A 15,684-nucleotide genomic window follows, 5' to 3' on the forward strand; every position below is an offset into this window, starting at 1 on the left:
GCCTGACCGAACACGGCTCTGCCTCTCTGTGGCCTTGGCATGCTTATTGCTAAACGTGACATCTCAACTACACCTAGCTATGTGGAAAGTCCCGGTGAGTCTTCTGTGCTGCGTCCTTACTGTGCTCCCTCACTCTACTGTGTGTCCTCCCCTACCTCTACCAGAGCCACAAAGTCTTAACTTTAGCTATAAATAGAGACACCTAATGTGCAAGCATCCATAAATTAACACTTTTAGAACTTTGCAAATCAAAGGGACAGATTTCAAGATCAAAACATTTTCTGATTACATAAATAGGGTAAATCAACCACTTATTGCTGAAATCCTATCATTCTTTGCAATGCATTGCTTACAACTGAATGCCTCCCAGGGATTTGCCAAACTGGTCTTCTTCTTATATTTTTGCTGACACTAATTTTTTGTTTGTTTATACCTTCTTGTGTACTCACACACATGCCTGGTGATAATTGCCCTACACCTGGATTCTTTTCTATTCACATTTAAAAAGTGTTCACAAAGAGGAGAAATCATTGTCACTCCTTGGAGCAAAGACTCGTCATGCAGAGAGAGTCAGTTTTAAACCTTATTAGAACTCATGTATACAGTAGATAGTGTTTCTCAACACATATAAAAAGAGTGGCCAGTAGAGGGGTTTAAACTGCATTATTTAGTAACTTCATCCTGTAGCTTAAACATTGCACAACATACACATGTAGCCCCACACAAGAATGCAGCCCCACACAAGAATGCCACCACCATGCTTTACTATCGGTACCGTGCATTTTTCATTGTACACCTCACCCTTGACACCATACAGTTTGGATCCCATCAAAGCCAAAAAGATAAATCATTGTATCATCACTCTAATGTACACAGTCCCACTGGCCTTCACCTTTGTCAACATGGGCCCTGGCAAATTCTAGACAGGCCTTTTTGTGCACAGGCTCAGCATTGGCTTCGTGGACAACAGCCATGCATGCCACTCCTCTGCAGTGAGCGTCGTATGGTGTTATGAGAAACACTTACCGCTGTTTGACGATTTAGCCAACTGTGCATGAACTTGCATGCTGATTTTCTTCAACTTCTCTAATCACAAAACACTCTTGACAGGGTGGGAACTTCTGTGGATGGCCCGGACGTCTCAGTGAGCTTCCATCCTTTTTGAAAAACCTATTAACAATGCTTTATTAATTTTATTATAACCTTTGTGCAAAGAAATTATTTTCTTCTCAGGTCTTGCGAAATTTCATTATTCATGTGGTGCCATTTCATCAGCATTGAATGGGAGTAGATTTTCTCCCTGAAATACCGCTCTTAATTGTCAATTATCACCTGTGTGATGATTGATTAGACTCAAATGTTAATTGTAATTGTAAAAGGGTTTTCTCCTAAGACATTCATTGGGGTCTACTCAATTTTGCACCATTATCATAAATCTTTTTGTTAGAATAGTTCAAATTTTGCCTTTGGCAGTGACTAATTTAATTTGAAAACCAACAAACCAAATTTGCATGGATATCATATTGTATAGGATCCTATTGAAAATATTAATTTTAAAGTGAGATGGATGTTTTTCTAAGATATCTGTCAAGGTGTACTCTATGCTATGCACTGTATACGATGAATCTTGGCAGGTAGAAAACCAGTTTTGCTGAAAAATGCATCCACCGCTGTTTGTTTTCAGAAACTTGAGGGTCAAACACAGTTACCAGCTCATATTTTGGGACTTTTTGACACAAAGAATTTCATACACTCACAGACCTATATGCTGAGAAAATAGGTGGATGAAAATCTCGGCAGGCAGCCAAGAACATCTGTTCTGTCGAATAATGCATCCACCTCTTAAGTTCCTTATCAGAGACTTTGCTGTGCACATTGATCAAATGCGCTTATCACTACATATTTTTGGCTTATTTGGCTCGACTGAGTAAATTTCATAGGCGACATTTAATATACCAGGAGAAATACCAGGGGATGCAGCTGCAATCACTTTCACCGAATAATGTATTTAGCTTAGTTACCCCCTAACACTCGGTACAGGACACTTTAAATCAAACTGTGATAGGAATCTGATGGTGTTTAATAGAACTGAAGAGTTAATTTGACAGCTCACTAAATTAGAGATATTGTGTATTCCCTATAAATGACCATGTTGCACGGTGGCTACTTCCAACCCAAAAAGGACTTGAGACTTGTTTTGCAGCATTTAATCACTTGTGAAGATATATATTGAACACAATATTACTGTAAAACACAAAGTTACGTATACCTTGAATAGTTCATAGACCAAGTAGCCTATTTTTATAGGCTTTTACTTGAATAGGTTTGTGAGATGGAGATTTTTTCATGGGAGTAATTGTACTTTTGCTTGAGTAAAGATTTTCAGTAATCTACCCACTTCTGCTTGTTTGTGTTGCAAGGATAATATCAGTGTATAATTCAATTCTGTACATATGTAACTTTATTTGTCAGTAAAAATTCAGAAAATAAAGACTGGCTTCAGGAAATGTATTGAAATTGAGGCTGAGAAAGAAAAAAATCAGGGTCTCCACCACAAACAGAGAAGTAGCCTACAGGTCAGCTCTACGTGAGGCAGCAACATAAAGGACTGGGAAAGAATCAGGACCTTGGAGATGGCTAATATTAGTTAACTGCAGCTGAGACTGTCAATGGCGCTGCCAAGGGAGGGCTGCTCGCTGCGCTTTATGAAAGGTACGGAGCAGGGTGGCCACCCCAGTGCCCCCCTGGCAAGGAGCATATGCATAAACTGTTTATATTATGTAACCCCCTGGTTTGAGTTAAAAGGTGAATAGCAGCATACAAGTGCCTCCGATTCGTCCATGTAGATGCCTGTCGTGTTTCTAAAATTGTGACTAACAGGCAGTGCGGAGCGGAGGACACCGGTGTTGTGCCGAATGTGTGTGTTACCTGTGGAGGCAGCAACAAGCTGCAGAAGAAAAAAAAGTCTAATTTAATTAATGTACAGAGACAGTTAGTAGCCTGGCTAGTATTGTACTGTGTGTGAGTTATTAGTCTGCAGATAGCAACAGGTTGGCACCATCGCTAACAGCAAGCTAACAGGCGCTCCAGTGAGCAGCACAACAAACACTGCGGGGCCACGACGAGTCGGCGGACTGTCTGAAAAACTTCAGTCACCCAGAAGTTTGCCCAGAGGAGAAACCGCCGGCTACGGATTAACGTTGTTGTCATAATGTTGTTGTCATATAGCCACTTTCATACTGCCTTATTATTCGGGATTATTAGGCCAGTTTGCTGCTCGCTGCGCTTTATGAAAGGTACGGAGCAGGGAATGGGACATATGTTGGCCGACAGTCTTTCCATTACGATTGCAGGATCTCTGGATCTCTGGATCCCTAAAACCTTGTCTGTGTGCGTGGTTGTTGACCTCAGTGGTGTTGAGCTCACTGCTCTTTGCTTATGGCCCAGTAGGCTCGTTTGTTCTGGACGTGTCTGCTTAAATATTGTATTATTAATCTAGGTTTGTGACAGTGGTACTGTAACTTGTGTCAATGCTCTCCTCTCTCTCTCTCTCTCTCTCTCATATTAGGTGTTTTGTGGAGCCATGCTGTTTGTTGACATGTTAAAAAACACAGAAGCAAGAAAGAGTATTGTAGTTTTACTGGTATTTATGTTTTGAAATGGTTGGTGCCCCCCCCACCATTTTTACATATAAATATGACACTGGTCAAATCGGTTGTTAAAAAGTGGGATATTTCAAGAATAACTATCTTAGTTGTTTGTAACACCAAAGAATAACACCAAACTCAGTATGTTAACAAATAATTACACAACTCTATACAGACACATATCGTATATATTTCAATTTGAATTTAAAGAAAAATATTTATTTCTCCATGCTGTCTGTAATCTTTGAGTAGGCTTGTTCCCAGTAAATGTTTTGTTCCTCCCCATCAATACACTCCTACAAATAAAAGCTGTATTTGTCTTTTTAAGGAAAAGGTTAACTTGCCTATTTAAAGAACAATTAATTGCCTAACGCGTACAGACAACACATCAAACAGGATTTTTATGGAATGTTAACTGAACTGGTTTTAGTCTACGGACAATAGACAATTTTAACTGTAAAATAAGAAACCAAAGTATATAAAATCTGTGATTCTTATCTCATATTTTTATGTAGTATTCAACTAGTCCATTCTGCATAATAGAATTCCTGAAATTCATTTATGGCTTTTGGTTTAGTGTACAACCCCAGGATTTTCAGTGGCCCCATCTGGCCACCCCTGGGAAAATTTTCTGGGGGCGCCCCTGGACACACTGTCAAGATACTCCATATTCTTGAGAATTCAATGCTGCTATGGTGCAAATAAGACTGGCAGGTCAACCCACTTTATCTCATCTACCTTACACCAGAACTGATGTGTTATGAACACATCATAAGTGCGGAAATGAGCCAGGGAAACACACCATCAGTCAGTCAGAAGTCCAAAACACACACGCACACGCACACACACGCACACGCACACACACGCACACGCACACACACACACACAGGCTGGGACACGAGGATGGCAAAACGGCAGGAAAACACAGGGAATGAGGGGGAGGCAGGACACCGGACAATGACGAGATGATAAAATAACTTTGGGATTTGTAGCTGCTTGACCAGATACATGAACATCAGATTGGAGAAATCGTGCATGTATAATGGTGCCCTGAGGTTAAACTGCAGAGCGGCTGCTCGTGGCTCCAAGCGATTTATACCGAAGATTCACGAACACCGCCGACCTCAAATGGTCCACAAACCCGAGATCAACCGAAAGTCTCCAGTTGCTCCCGATCCGGCCCCATTGAAGTCTGTTGTTGTCGGTCTGGGGGCGATGGGGTGGACGAGATTCAAGAAATAAAGGAAAAAAAAGTCGATTTCCAGGAAGCATCCCTCCTGAGCCCCTCCCAGTCCAGTGATTTTCGGATTCGAGGCTTGACAAAGGTAATTACCATCATCCAATTATGACTGTATATTACAGAAATTGCTCTTTTTCCCCTCAATATTTCGTTCAAGCAGGGAGGTAGTGGGTTAAATTCTGCAGTTTTTCCTTCGCTGTTTTGACTATTTGCTTGTGTTGAGCGGTCCCACACGGCAGTAACGGCTGATTTAGGGCGTGTAACCAACAGCAAGGCAGCGAAGGAATACAGGATGGCTGCAACCACAGGCACCTCCACTCAAGAATAAAACAATTAACGGTTTCCAGACATATCAGAAGAGGTTAACCTTCTGAAATGCATGAAAAAAACTATAAAATCCACATTATCCAGACAGGAAGTCAAGCATTGCTCAGACAAGACATTACTGAATAAGGTATTCGTGCACAGAATGGCCTCCTTCCGTATTCAAATATTTGGGTTAATTATATGAATTCACTAATCTTTCTGCTGATGTCTTGGACACTTCTAAAATTAACACCGTATTTGCACGCTGTTGCTAATAATCGGACCACATTTAATGTTGCCAAGACTGTGGTGCATTATCATGTCTTGTATTCGGGATATCCCCCTCTGAATCAGGTATTTTCTGGTCCATCCCAGTGGAAATGGTTACGCAATGTACATGCACCCATTAGAGCCGCTGACTAAGTATTTGTCACATAGAAGAGCCATTAACAGAGTGTTGAGGAATGAGGACAGTACCTGATTTCCTATGAATGGAGCAAACCAAGACATCTTAGAAGGAAACAAGTAAGCTATGCGATTTGATTCATAACAAATCTCCTCTAACAACATGTTCACAGATTTTTGCTTGATCTTAACCAAAACTATGTATTATTACGTATTATTAGCTCACCAATGCTAAGGGAGATGCACAAACCATCACCCAAACTATGTCTTTGAGGGAAAGAAACTGCAGAGATAAAGAGAGAATGCATGCTGGGATCCTGGGACATAAAAGATGAATATATTATGCACTGATTCTGGCATTAGAGTGTCTGGCAGTGGTGGTACAACCCCAAACTCTGTCCAGTCTTCAGTCATTCATTCTTCCCGTCTCATTTACTCCATCTTCCACCCGGACATCCCCATAACGGGACAGCCCCATTCATGCCGGTCGTGACACACCCTTGGCTGCACCAGCAGATGCTCCTGGCTGAATGGGCTGCGTAAAGTGTGAGGAGGGGGAACGAGGGGGATTGGAGGTGGAGGTGCAGAAGAGGAAAGTGCAGAGAAGCAGATGGCCAAGAGAGGGGAACCATTTTTAAGTGCCATTGAACTATTACATTTGACTCATGTTAAAAAACGGATAAATTGAAGAACCTCTGTATGGCATTGTGAACATCAGGACACAGCTCTTAAATTCAGGTTAATAAAATTAGCAGTTAGCAGCAATGGTAGAGAGAGCTCTGTCTTAAAATACCAACCGGACATGGAGAAACCATCACAGCGATGTCAAGACGACTATAAAATATATTTATTATTAGGGTGATACTTGCCCAGTATACAGCAAACCAGTATATCAGTCTGAACATCATAGGACTCAGTTACAAGGTGAATTAAGGAGAGGATAAAGAAGACAACAAAGGGAAGAAAAGACTGAACTAGACAGAATTTTTTCAGAGGAGGAATAGAAAAATAGAGACAGAGAGAAGCAGACAATACTGTATCAAGAGGAGGATGGAGGCATGATGCTACCGCCCTCCTAGCTTGTGTGGGAGAGCAGAGATGAGGGGGAAAGAGGCTCTTATGTCAGGATGGATGTCAGCTTGATGAGATCAGCCTGAAAGATGTAACCTCCACGCCTCTCACCTCGAGGAGGCTGCTGGATGTGTCACACTCACTTCACCGAATGCTGCGTCTCGTACAGTCCGATTGATCTAATTGGTCATAACAGGAGACAGGAGAGCAGTGACCCCATTTAGAGTCAGACAGAATTTATATCACACCCTCAGCCAAAGGACAATGGTTGTATCTGTATCTCAGGGTTCTTAGCTGAATCTTTTATCCAGGACAGTCAGTGGTGAAAGAGTATTTTTTCCAGAATTTCCACCTTTAATTACAGCACCCCCCCCTCCCCACCCAAGGCAGCCTATTTAACGTTGTGTAGAAACACTGGCCAAGGCTTCATCTTCCCTCCAGTTTTTATCAGATTGTACTTGCTGAGAATGTGTTAAAGTTTAGTTTTTTATCCATCAGGCACCCAATTAGGACAGCAGAACTTTTCTTTGTGGGTTGTAAGGGGGGAAAACTTGGCCTTGTGTAGTCTCTCTACACAGCTTGATTGTGCATTCGATGCACAATCACTACTCTGTCTGCACTTTACTGAATACATTTTTGTGTGCAACTTGCCAATGACTTGCAGTATAAACTTAATACAATCAGCAGCACATCTCTCATTTTCTTTTCAGATGTATAGTTATCTCCATCAGTGTATTAAACGTGTGAATTATGTCTTTGTTAATGGCTCTGTAGAATATCAAAGGAAGACGATTCAAACCTGTTTCACTGGGGACCGATTAGAAAATATGCTGTTATTACTGTGTTTCGCTGAAAGACAAGGACCCTCTTGAGAACATTTTCGGACCACTTTATAGGGTGTTATTTGGAAGTGACTTTGTGTCTGTTTGTGTGCAGATGGAAAGTGGATGGGCTTTTTCTTTTGTTTTTTTCTTTAAATGGCACTCTAAACTCTCCTCTGAAGAAGCTGGCAGAAATACAATGGCTTTAAATTGTTCTCTCTTTCAGAGTCTATAGATGCACTCTATTCCATAATGCTGCAGTGCATACAAACAGCACTCAACTTCACTGATTTTGCAGAACTCTGAAAGCCGCTTTATATTTTTATAATTTTTGCAAGCTAGAATTCATAGCATGTATTAAGCTGGAGAGGTATCTCATTTTAGTGAAAACTAATATCATACAGGCATTTGGTATCTTTTTTTGGGTCTATATAAACGATTCAGTAAGGCCACATTAAAAGAGTATATCACTCAGTCACTCTTTCAGCCCATGGCTGTTGGTGCATTTCCCCCCTAATTCACTTCAACAGGCTTTTTGAAGTCAGTAGTTTCAGTCATCTTGTTGTTGAGACTGAGGTCAGAAACAACTGGATTGCTAGTTGTTGTCCAATTGAAAGTGTAGCAGACGATGGTGTTGTAGTGTAGATGAATGAAGCAATGCATGCTATTATTTTCATAATCATATTTTTCAGTCAGTCTCTCATAATATAATACTCACACGCCCTCATACACATTGAAATTCTTGCGGAAAATAGTCATTTTGTTGTGGCGGTGCTGTTGTTGTTTTGGGAAATTTGACATCCATACTTCATGTAATTTCAACTCTTCAGAATTAATAGAGTTCTACTTGACCAGACTTGGCAAGGATCAGAGTGCTTTGAGAAGAGTTGTTAGTAATTTTGTTTTCCATTCAAATCTCCTTCTCTTTTCAGCCATTACTCTCTATCTCTCCCATTATCTATTCATCTAATTATCCCACTTTAACTCGGTGCTACTACTGCTTAGTCTAATCCAATGCAGTAGTCGTGAAAGGTCAAAGAGTCTCCTCATGCCAGCTGGCTCTCATCGACCTAATAGGATGACCACGTACTCTTGCGTGTATATCTCTCCTGCCCTCTCGTACTCTCTGGCATACCCTCTCTTCCTTCACTGTTTCTCCTTTCTTCCTCTCTCTCTGGTTTGTCATCATGTGTCGTGAGTTGGGAGCTGATTGACTCAGCAAGAGAGCTGCACACAGTGACTCACAAGCACACGTCTCTCTCTGCTTTGAAGACGCATTATCTATAAAATTTAATAGTGTATTTTACTTTACAGCAACACTATAGATTTTCTTGTCAAGGAAGGTTGGCCCTGAGGCATTTGAATTGCTAATTTGTGAAATGCTATTTAGTGTAGCGGGCTGGTGCAGAGGGGAAGGGGGAGAGAACTTCTCTTCAACTTGAGCACACAGATTAAAGCTGGCAGAGATGCATAATTAAACCCTTACCCAAATTAGCAATACATCTTTAATGTAAGAAAGCTTCGACAGTGAATACAATTACGGAGCCAGGGGAGGAGTTAAAGTTGTAAACTTACAAGGAAAAAAATCTAATATTCTCTGAGATTATAAAGCAATACATTTGCAAGAAAAAAATATAGATATTATGAGAATAAAGTCACAAATTTACAAGAAAAAACTCAAACAATTATATTTTTCAGATGTGCTTGTGTTATTAAAGGCTCTATGCAGTAAATAACATCTAAGCTACTTTCACCAACCATTATTATGAGAATCTGAAAGCTCCACCTCTTCTCTTATGTCTGCTCTGACTCTTGTCTTGCATTATTAATGACTTGTAAGTGTACCACTTTAATCTTGGAAATCTTTTAAATAACTACAATAACCCAAATATGCTATTGTAGAAATCAAGTCTCTTTTAAAGAAAAATATGCTTATGTCACATAAAATTATCCCATCTTGATATAGTTACGGTAGATGTCTCTTTTTAGAGTCATGAATTGATCCTTTGGAGCCATAATCATAAAATGAAAAGCTATACATAATTGTTGTGGGATTCTTTTTTTCAGAGACAGACGATTCAAGATGAAAGTAATCAGCCCTGCTGTGATTAGCGCCCTGTTCTGCACTGGTAAGCACAAACATAATCAGTCACTTGGGAGCAGGTTTAGATAAATGAACAGCTGAAACAGACTTTCAGCAAAACTGAATTTATTTCAACTGAATGATTTGCATATATTCTATGAAAACCACACCCAGGAAGCTATTTTAAGTTGTTTTGTGATATATTTAATTTTCACTTATTGTTTTTCTTCCTTTTCTAATGAGAAAGTCAGATTGTGTTTACATCTGGTCTATTTTTAGCTGCCAGTATGTGAAGTATTTACATTTCAAATACTTTCATACTTTTTGGGGAAGTGGTTTTTCAATAAGAACAAAGGAACTCTGACTCATTTAGAGCTCTTTGTACAAATCAGCACACAACTAAAAAAAGATGTATTTTAAAATAAACTCCTCTCTATCTGTTCTTTCACAGTTGTGTCAGCAACTTTGAAAGGTAAACGTGCATGCTTATTTGTATTGTAATACATGACCAGGAATGCTTTTTGAGAGTGTACAAATTATACGTATGAGAAAAGATACAGTCATAGTATAATTGGTTTCATACCTGGGCAGATAAAGTAAATAAGAAATAGCATGTTAACTATAATATCTAATAAAACATCTTGATTGTTTCTACCAGTCAAAGAGGAACACAGGACAGCCTTCTTTGGGGAGGACATTCACATCGATGTCTCGCCTGGGAACGTTAGTGAGGTTGTGTTCAAACCCAGGTACAATCGCTCCGCTGAGGTAGTTCTACTGCAAGCAGGCCGGGTGATGACTCCACAGGGCCATATCAACTCTCTGGGCCACCTGGTGCTGGAGGACGTGCAGGAGGAGAACGAGGGGTTGTACATTATGAGGAACCCCACTACACCCAACTTAGCCAAGCACCTCATCCTCATTGTCAGGGGTAAGCGGTCTGCTGCACTCTTATCCGGAGGTGGGGAGAGCGTTAGGAAGGGTCCCCCTGACTGAAGTCTTTTCAGGGAGCGAACAGTAGAATCCTAAAGATTAGCACTATTTGTTATATCACAAAAGACCATGTGTAATCCACCAAATCATGTTGTATAAGTTCACAGGGTTTTATTTGTATAACATAAATTCTGATTAGAGATTGGATGGATAAAAATAGAATATTCTGTTAAGGTCTAAAGATTTAGCATTAATGTTAATCACACAACCAACTATAAAACTATTTCATCATTGATAATCTGCTGAAACAGAATTGATTTGTGCACAGTAACTTTCACCACATCATGACAAAGCTCTGTCACCAAGATCCTGCTTTGACTTTTATTTCCTCTGGTCTTGTTGAGCAGACTGTGCTTTGGAGCAAGTGGTGAAGTATGGAGAAACTTACTACATCCATCTCAACCAAGTCAAAGGACCCATCACCCTGGAGTTCAGGTACGGTGGGCGAAAGTGCGTCACAAGAGGGGAAAATAGGATTCATAAATGTGTATATATACGGAGTCTATTACAGATTGTTTATTTGTTTTGGCCTAAATTTAAAAAACGCACCGGGACGGAAGCTGTAAAATTAGCTTGTGAACTGTGAAACAGTTTTTATCTGTAAGGTCCCTGTTAAAATAAAGAAATAATTAGGACTACGACACATGCTGCTGCTAACTGTAACAAACCTCTGACCACACCCGAATCAGTGATGACACAACAGCGGCAATTAGAGGTTGTAATGGAAATTTTCCTTAAGTCTTCTGAAATAAAGAATTCAATCCAGACGTCATTTAAGGGTTTTATTCTTTGCAAAGGGTCAGACAAACATATAGAGTGCAACCAGTCTGCAGAGTGTAAGACCAAGAGCCACTGAAGAAACAGGTGACTTTACACTCTAATGTTGTTGGAACCAACTGCCCTGAGATGAAGGCCTAATAAGGACGGTCAGACAAGGAAACCTTCTAACGAGCTACATTCCTATTGGAACCTTCACCTAGCTGCAACATAATAAAATTATCAAACACCACACAGTGAAACATAGGTCTATAATAATGCAGCATACAAGGTAAAACAGTAAACATACAGTATATAAAATATCAAATTTCCATCACAAGGTAAAACACCTGCTGCAACATTACTGATTGGGTTGAAGTAGATTTACATTGATTGCTCATGTGCTAGTTTAGGAAACATCTATTGTCTTCAATTTTATTTTTAAGGCCCAGTCTGGCTCATCCCAATCAGACTGAGATGCAGCATGCAACAGAGTCTCCATCTGTGATGCTGTATAATCAGACAGCGGTGTCAGCAGAAGAATATGTGGGGCGACTCAGTGTGTCGGAGAAACGGGTGATGCTGCACTCGGTGAGGATGACGGACGAGGGGAGCTTCACAGTGCTGGACCGTGACGGCAAAGTGAGGAGGAGGAACTGTCTGAATGTCAGAGGTGAAGAAACATCTGTGATTTTGCTGCATCCTCTCAGCTTTAATTGACTGATCTGTCAGCGTTATGTGCATGTGTCGTTATTCTGCACATGCTGGTGTTATATGTGTCCCATGTAAGTGGAGTGCTGATGTTGGCACAGTACTTGAATTGCTGAGAAATGTGATATGCCAAGTTCTGATATAAGCCTTCATACTCTTCACAAAGTGTTAGTTGTCCATACCTTTATCATAAAAGTGCAAATAGTGTTAGTGTTCTTTTTACGTTTCACAGTTTTCATCTTGGCCTAGAGTCACTGTCAGCATAATCTCATTCTTGACTGTATTAATTAAAAAAAAATCCTCAAGCCATAATCTCAGAAAAGTTCACAAGGTTTTAATTAATGTATTTAAAATGAGGTTCAACCTCCCGTCTTATCCACTGCCCCATCACCACCCCCCTGCATCTATTAAAGATTAAAACTATATCAGGAACACATTTACTTTAATAAAGGTTAGGGAGCCAAATGTTACACCTAAGCTGAATGGACTGACAGACTGATTAACCAACATTCCTCTAAAAAGTGTATATGTGTATATCTCCTGTCTATCGATGTATCTGCAGGTGTGAAATGTGCATCGTGTCTCGTCCACATTAGTAGATATTCAGGTTGGCGGTGCAATTGTATGTGTGTGTTTAGCTGTTTATGCTGTTACCACTAACAAACCCTAGAAATGTGTCTACATTAGCATATACACATTGCTAGGCTATTCATATACGCTGTACATCGGTTTACATTTCTGCCTTTGGTTCTCCACAGAGCACCAGAACTTCATGCACCTTTCGTATGGAGCAAACCTGAAGATGAAACTCTATGTGCACCATTCCAATGTTAACATTGTCTACAGGCGCAAATCAGACAATCAGGACCAGGTCATCCTGGATCAGGGGGTTCTGGTGACACCGCTGGACCCTCAGCTAGAGGGCAGGCTGAGTGTGCAGGGATCAGAGCTCATCATGAAGAAGGTCCATGTGGCTGACACGGGTGTCTTCAAAGTGACAGACCTGTCTGGGTATCCTGTGGCTCATGTCTACATAGAGGCAGACGGTAAGAGAAAGAATACTGTAGTACGTTTTTACAGTACATTGCTTTGTGATATTGCCCATTTTATGGAGCCATTTGGACTTTGCAACCAAACCTTTTGTGTCAAAGTCTAGTCTAAGTGGAAATAATGAAACTGTGGCATAAAAGCAAAACACAATCAAGGATGTGATAACAGTGACACAGATAATGGAAACAAATGAGACTGCCACGCTTTAACTGATGACCTTTCATTTAGATATCCTAAGCTGCACCGGAGAAGAAATGTAATCTTTAACTAGATAAACTTAATTAAAACAAGATTCAGTTTTCACAAGACACTGAGATGAAAGATGAAAAGCTACACAGCAAAGTCAGTCTGACAGAATTCCTGCAGTCACAGAAGACTTATTATTTTTCTCTGTGGATGTTTTTGTTTTCTTCCCTCAGCCTATAAGCTGCCTCCCCTGACTGTAGCCATCCTCTCCCTGCTGTGTCTGATCGCTCTCATGCTGCTGGTGTGCTTGCTGTCCTGTCTCTATAAAATTCATAAGAGGAAGGAGAAAAACAAGAAGCTGATGCTCATTGCTCAGCAGGCTGGCAAAGGAGACGGCGAGGCTTTTAGACAGGTAACACCCACCTAGTGCATTACCGCCATTCTTCATTTCTCTGTGACGGAGGAATATTGTAGAGTCACTGCCATAGGAATAAGAAAGGGCTCTGGTGGAATGGAGAGGTGTAGAGTTAGGTGTGTGTGTTTGTGTGGCTGTGTTGGCTGGGAAAGGATTAAAAGGCTTAAGGAGGGTTCTGTTCCTGCTGTGAGTCAGCATGGTCAGCTGGTCAACATATGGTTACAGCCAAATTTACAGACATCAGCACGGCTGAGGAAAACTCACAGAAACATAGGATTTCTAGCTCTGTGAATGTCTTTTCTCTTCTCTCACACCTATATGTTGTACATTAACCTTCCAGAGACACAAGTGTGTCTGTCATATCTGTCTTTTGAAAACTAGTCATAAGTTGTTGATCTAAATATTTTCTATATTCCTCCTGCTTAGGTCACTGTAAATCCCATTGAATAGGAGCAGCAACTAAATGCGTTAAACAGCTTAATGTGAAAGTAAAAGAACAGAAGGAATTCACGTGTATGATATATGAAGTAAACCACTACAAATTAAATTAAAAGATTCACACTTCACTCTTGACCACACTTCTGCATTCATTTCTTAGTAATTGACTATATTTAGGAGACTTATGAGACAAACATACTCCAGTGGGGAAGCTTTGAGCTACAGGAAGCAGTTTCTACACATTTAAAATGTTTAAAATATCCTTTCCATTTTTAATGAAGTACAAGCACAACTTAGAGTCTCAAGCCTGGCAGCAAAGAGTGCTGTTGCACCAGATACTTTTTGTACCTGCACCTGAAATTGCACTGCATTTGCACAGGGAACTCATTATTATTTGGGAAAGAAAATGCTTTTTAGAAATTTTTATACTATATTTTAATACAAATGTTAGCTGAATTTTAGTAGAATATAGATCACCCTGTGTTGTCAGATAGAGACTCTGTTTAGCACTCACCATGTAAACAAAATAATATTTTTAGTTTGCATTATTGCTCATGATTTATTGTAAACGGTTCATTCACTACAAAAAAGCCATTTGAGGAATCAACATTACTGTTTGTAATTCTTAAAACGTCAATTCTGTATAAAATTATTCAATTAAGAATTAATTGTGATGCCCTCAAAGCCTATGAGGACAAAAATAAAACAAATGAAAAACATTGATTGTTTTCAATTGGCAATTTAAAATCTTTGCTCTCCTTCAATTCACCTGCCCAATGCTGGCTAATTGGATGATTTAGGGGAGTTGTTAATTAACTTTCTATCACCACAACCCTCCACTCATCGTCCCCAGTTCGAGATTTGTTAAAGGAGCTTTATGAGACATTCCCTGCTGCTAAATGTTGTACTAGAGCACCAGCGTCTCAGACCAAAACAGGCGGCCTTCCACTTTCCACTTTCCAATCTCCAACTCTGGTTTGGTCAAAATAAACCTTAATTTACTGAGTTAGTTAAAAAGAAACAGTTGTTGTATCCTTTCAGACCAGCTGTATAAACAAAGCACAGAGAGGCTATATCCTAACATAACAAATTGTTGTTATCTAGATGTATGGAGAAATTATAAACCCATTACAAACAGATTAAATCTTATAATAAAGATAATCAAACTCAGCACTGATGTAATTCTGAAGGACCAAATGTTAATTTACAACCAAGCTATCTTAATTTGAAACTAATTCAGACAAAACAAAATCGCTTTTATATGACTTAAACTAATAATCAGAGACATTTACTGCTTTACCAAATGGTTTATTGGCTAAATTATCAGATTTTTAGAAATAGGTGACAGTAAATAACCAATTATTCCCTAACCAGCATTCCTTCTAAATTGCACTTTAATTTATGGTCCAATTAAAACACTGCAGACAGATGACTGACTCATTGTAAACAACCCAGAAACAGCTGCAGAGACTGATTGCTTTGTAGATACTATTAAATGATGTTTTGGACAATATGTCATATCACTAGCTTGAAATAGTAAAGATGCATTTGAGTTCAGTGTT

General features: G+C 39.8%; 1 protein-coding gene across 2 annotated transcripts in view; it reads left to right on the forward strand.

Annotated features, from left to right (window-relative positions):
- Positions 1-4,746: 4,746 nt before the first annotated feature.
- LOC123976878 overlaps positions 4,747-15,684 on the forward strand; it is a 19,560-nt gene continuing 8,622 nt past the window's right edge. Inside the window, exons 1-8 of one of the 2 annotated variants that reach the window (XM_046059259.1) lie at positions 4,747-4,972; positions 9,558-9,619; positions 10,025-10,045; positions 10,232-10,504; positions 10,914-11,001; positions 11,769-11,995; positions 12,792-13,079; positions 13,503-13,681. In XM_046059259.1, coding sequence (XP_045915215.1) covers positions 9,574-9,619; positions 10,025-10,045; positions 10,232-10,504; positions 10,914-11,001; positions 11,769-11,995; positions 12,792-13,079; positions 13,503-13,681 — 1,122 coding nt within the window. In that variant the 5' untranslated portion in view covers positions 4,747-4,972; positions 9,558-9,573. The remainder of the gene's footprint in view (positions 4,973-9,557; positions 9,620-10,024; positions 10,046-10,231; positions 10,505-10,913; positions 11,002-11,768; positions 11,996-12,791; positions 13,080-13,502; positions 13,682-15,684) is intronic. The other variant, XM_046059260.1, reaches the window with a different exon arrangement.

This window comes from Micropterus dolomieu, linkage group LG09 (genome assembly GCF_021292245.1).
Source record: "Micropterus dolomieu isolate WLL.071019.BEF.003 ecotype Adirondacks linkage group LG09, ASM2129224v1, whole genome shotgun sequence".
Classification (NCBI taxonomy): Eukaryota; Metazoa; Chordata; class Actinopteri; order Centrarchiformes; family Centrarchidae; genus Micropterus; species Micropterus dolomieu.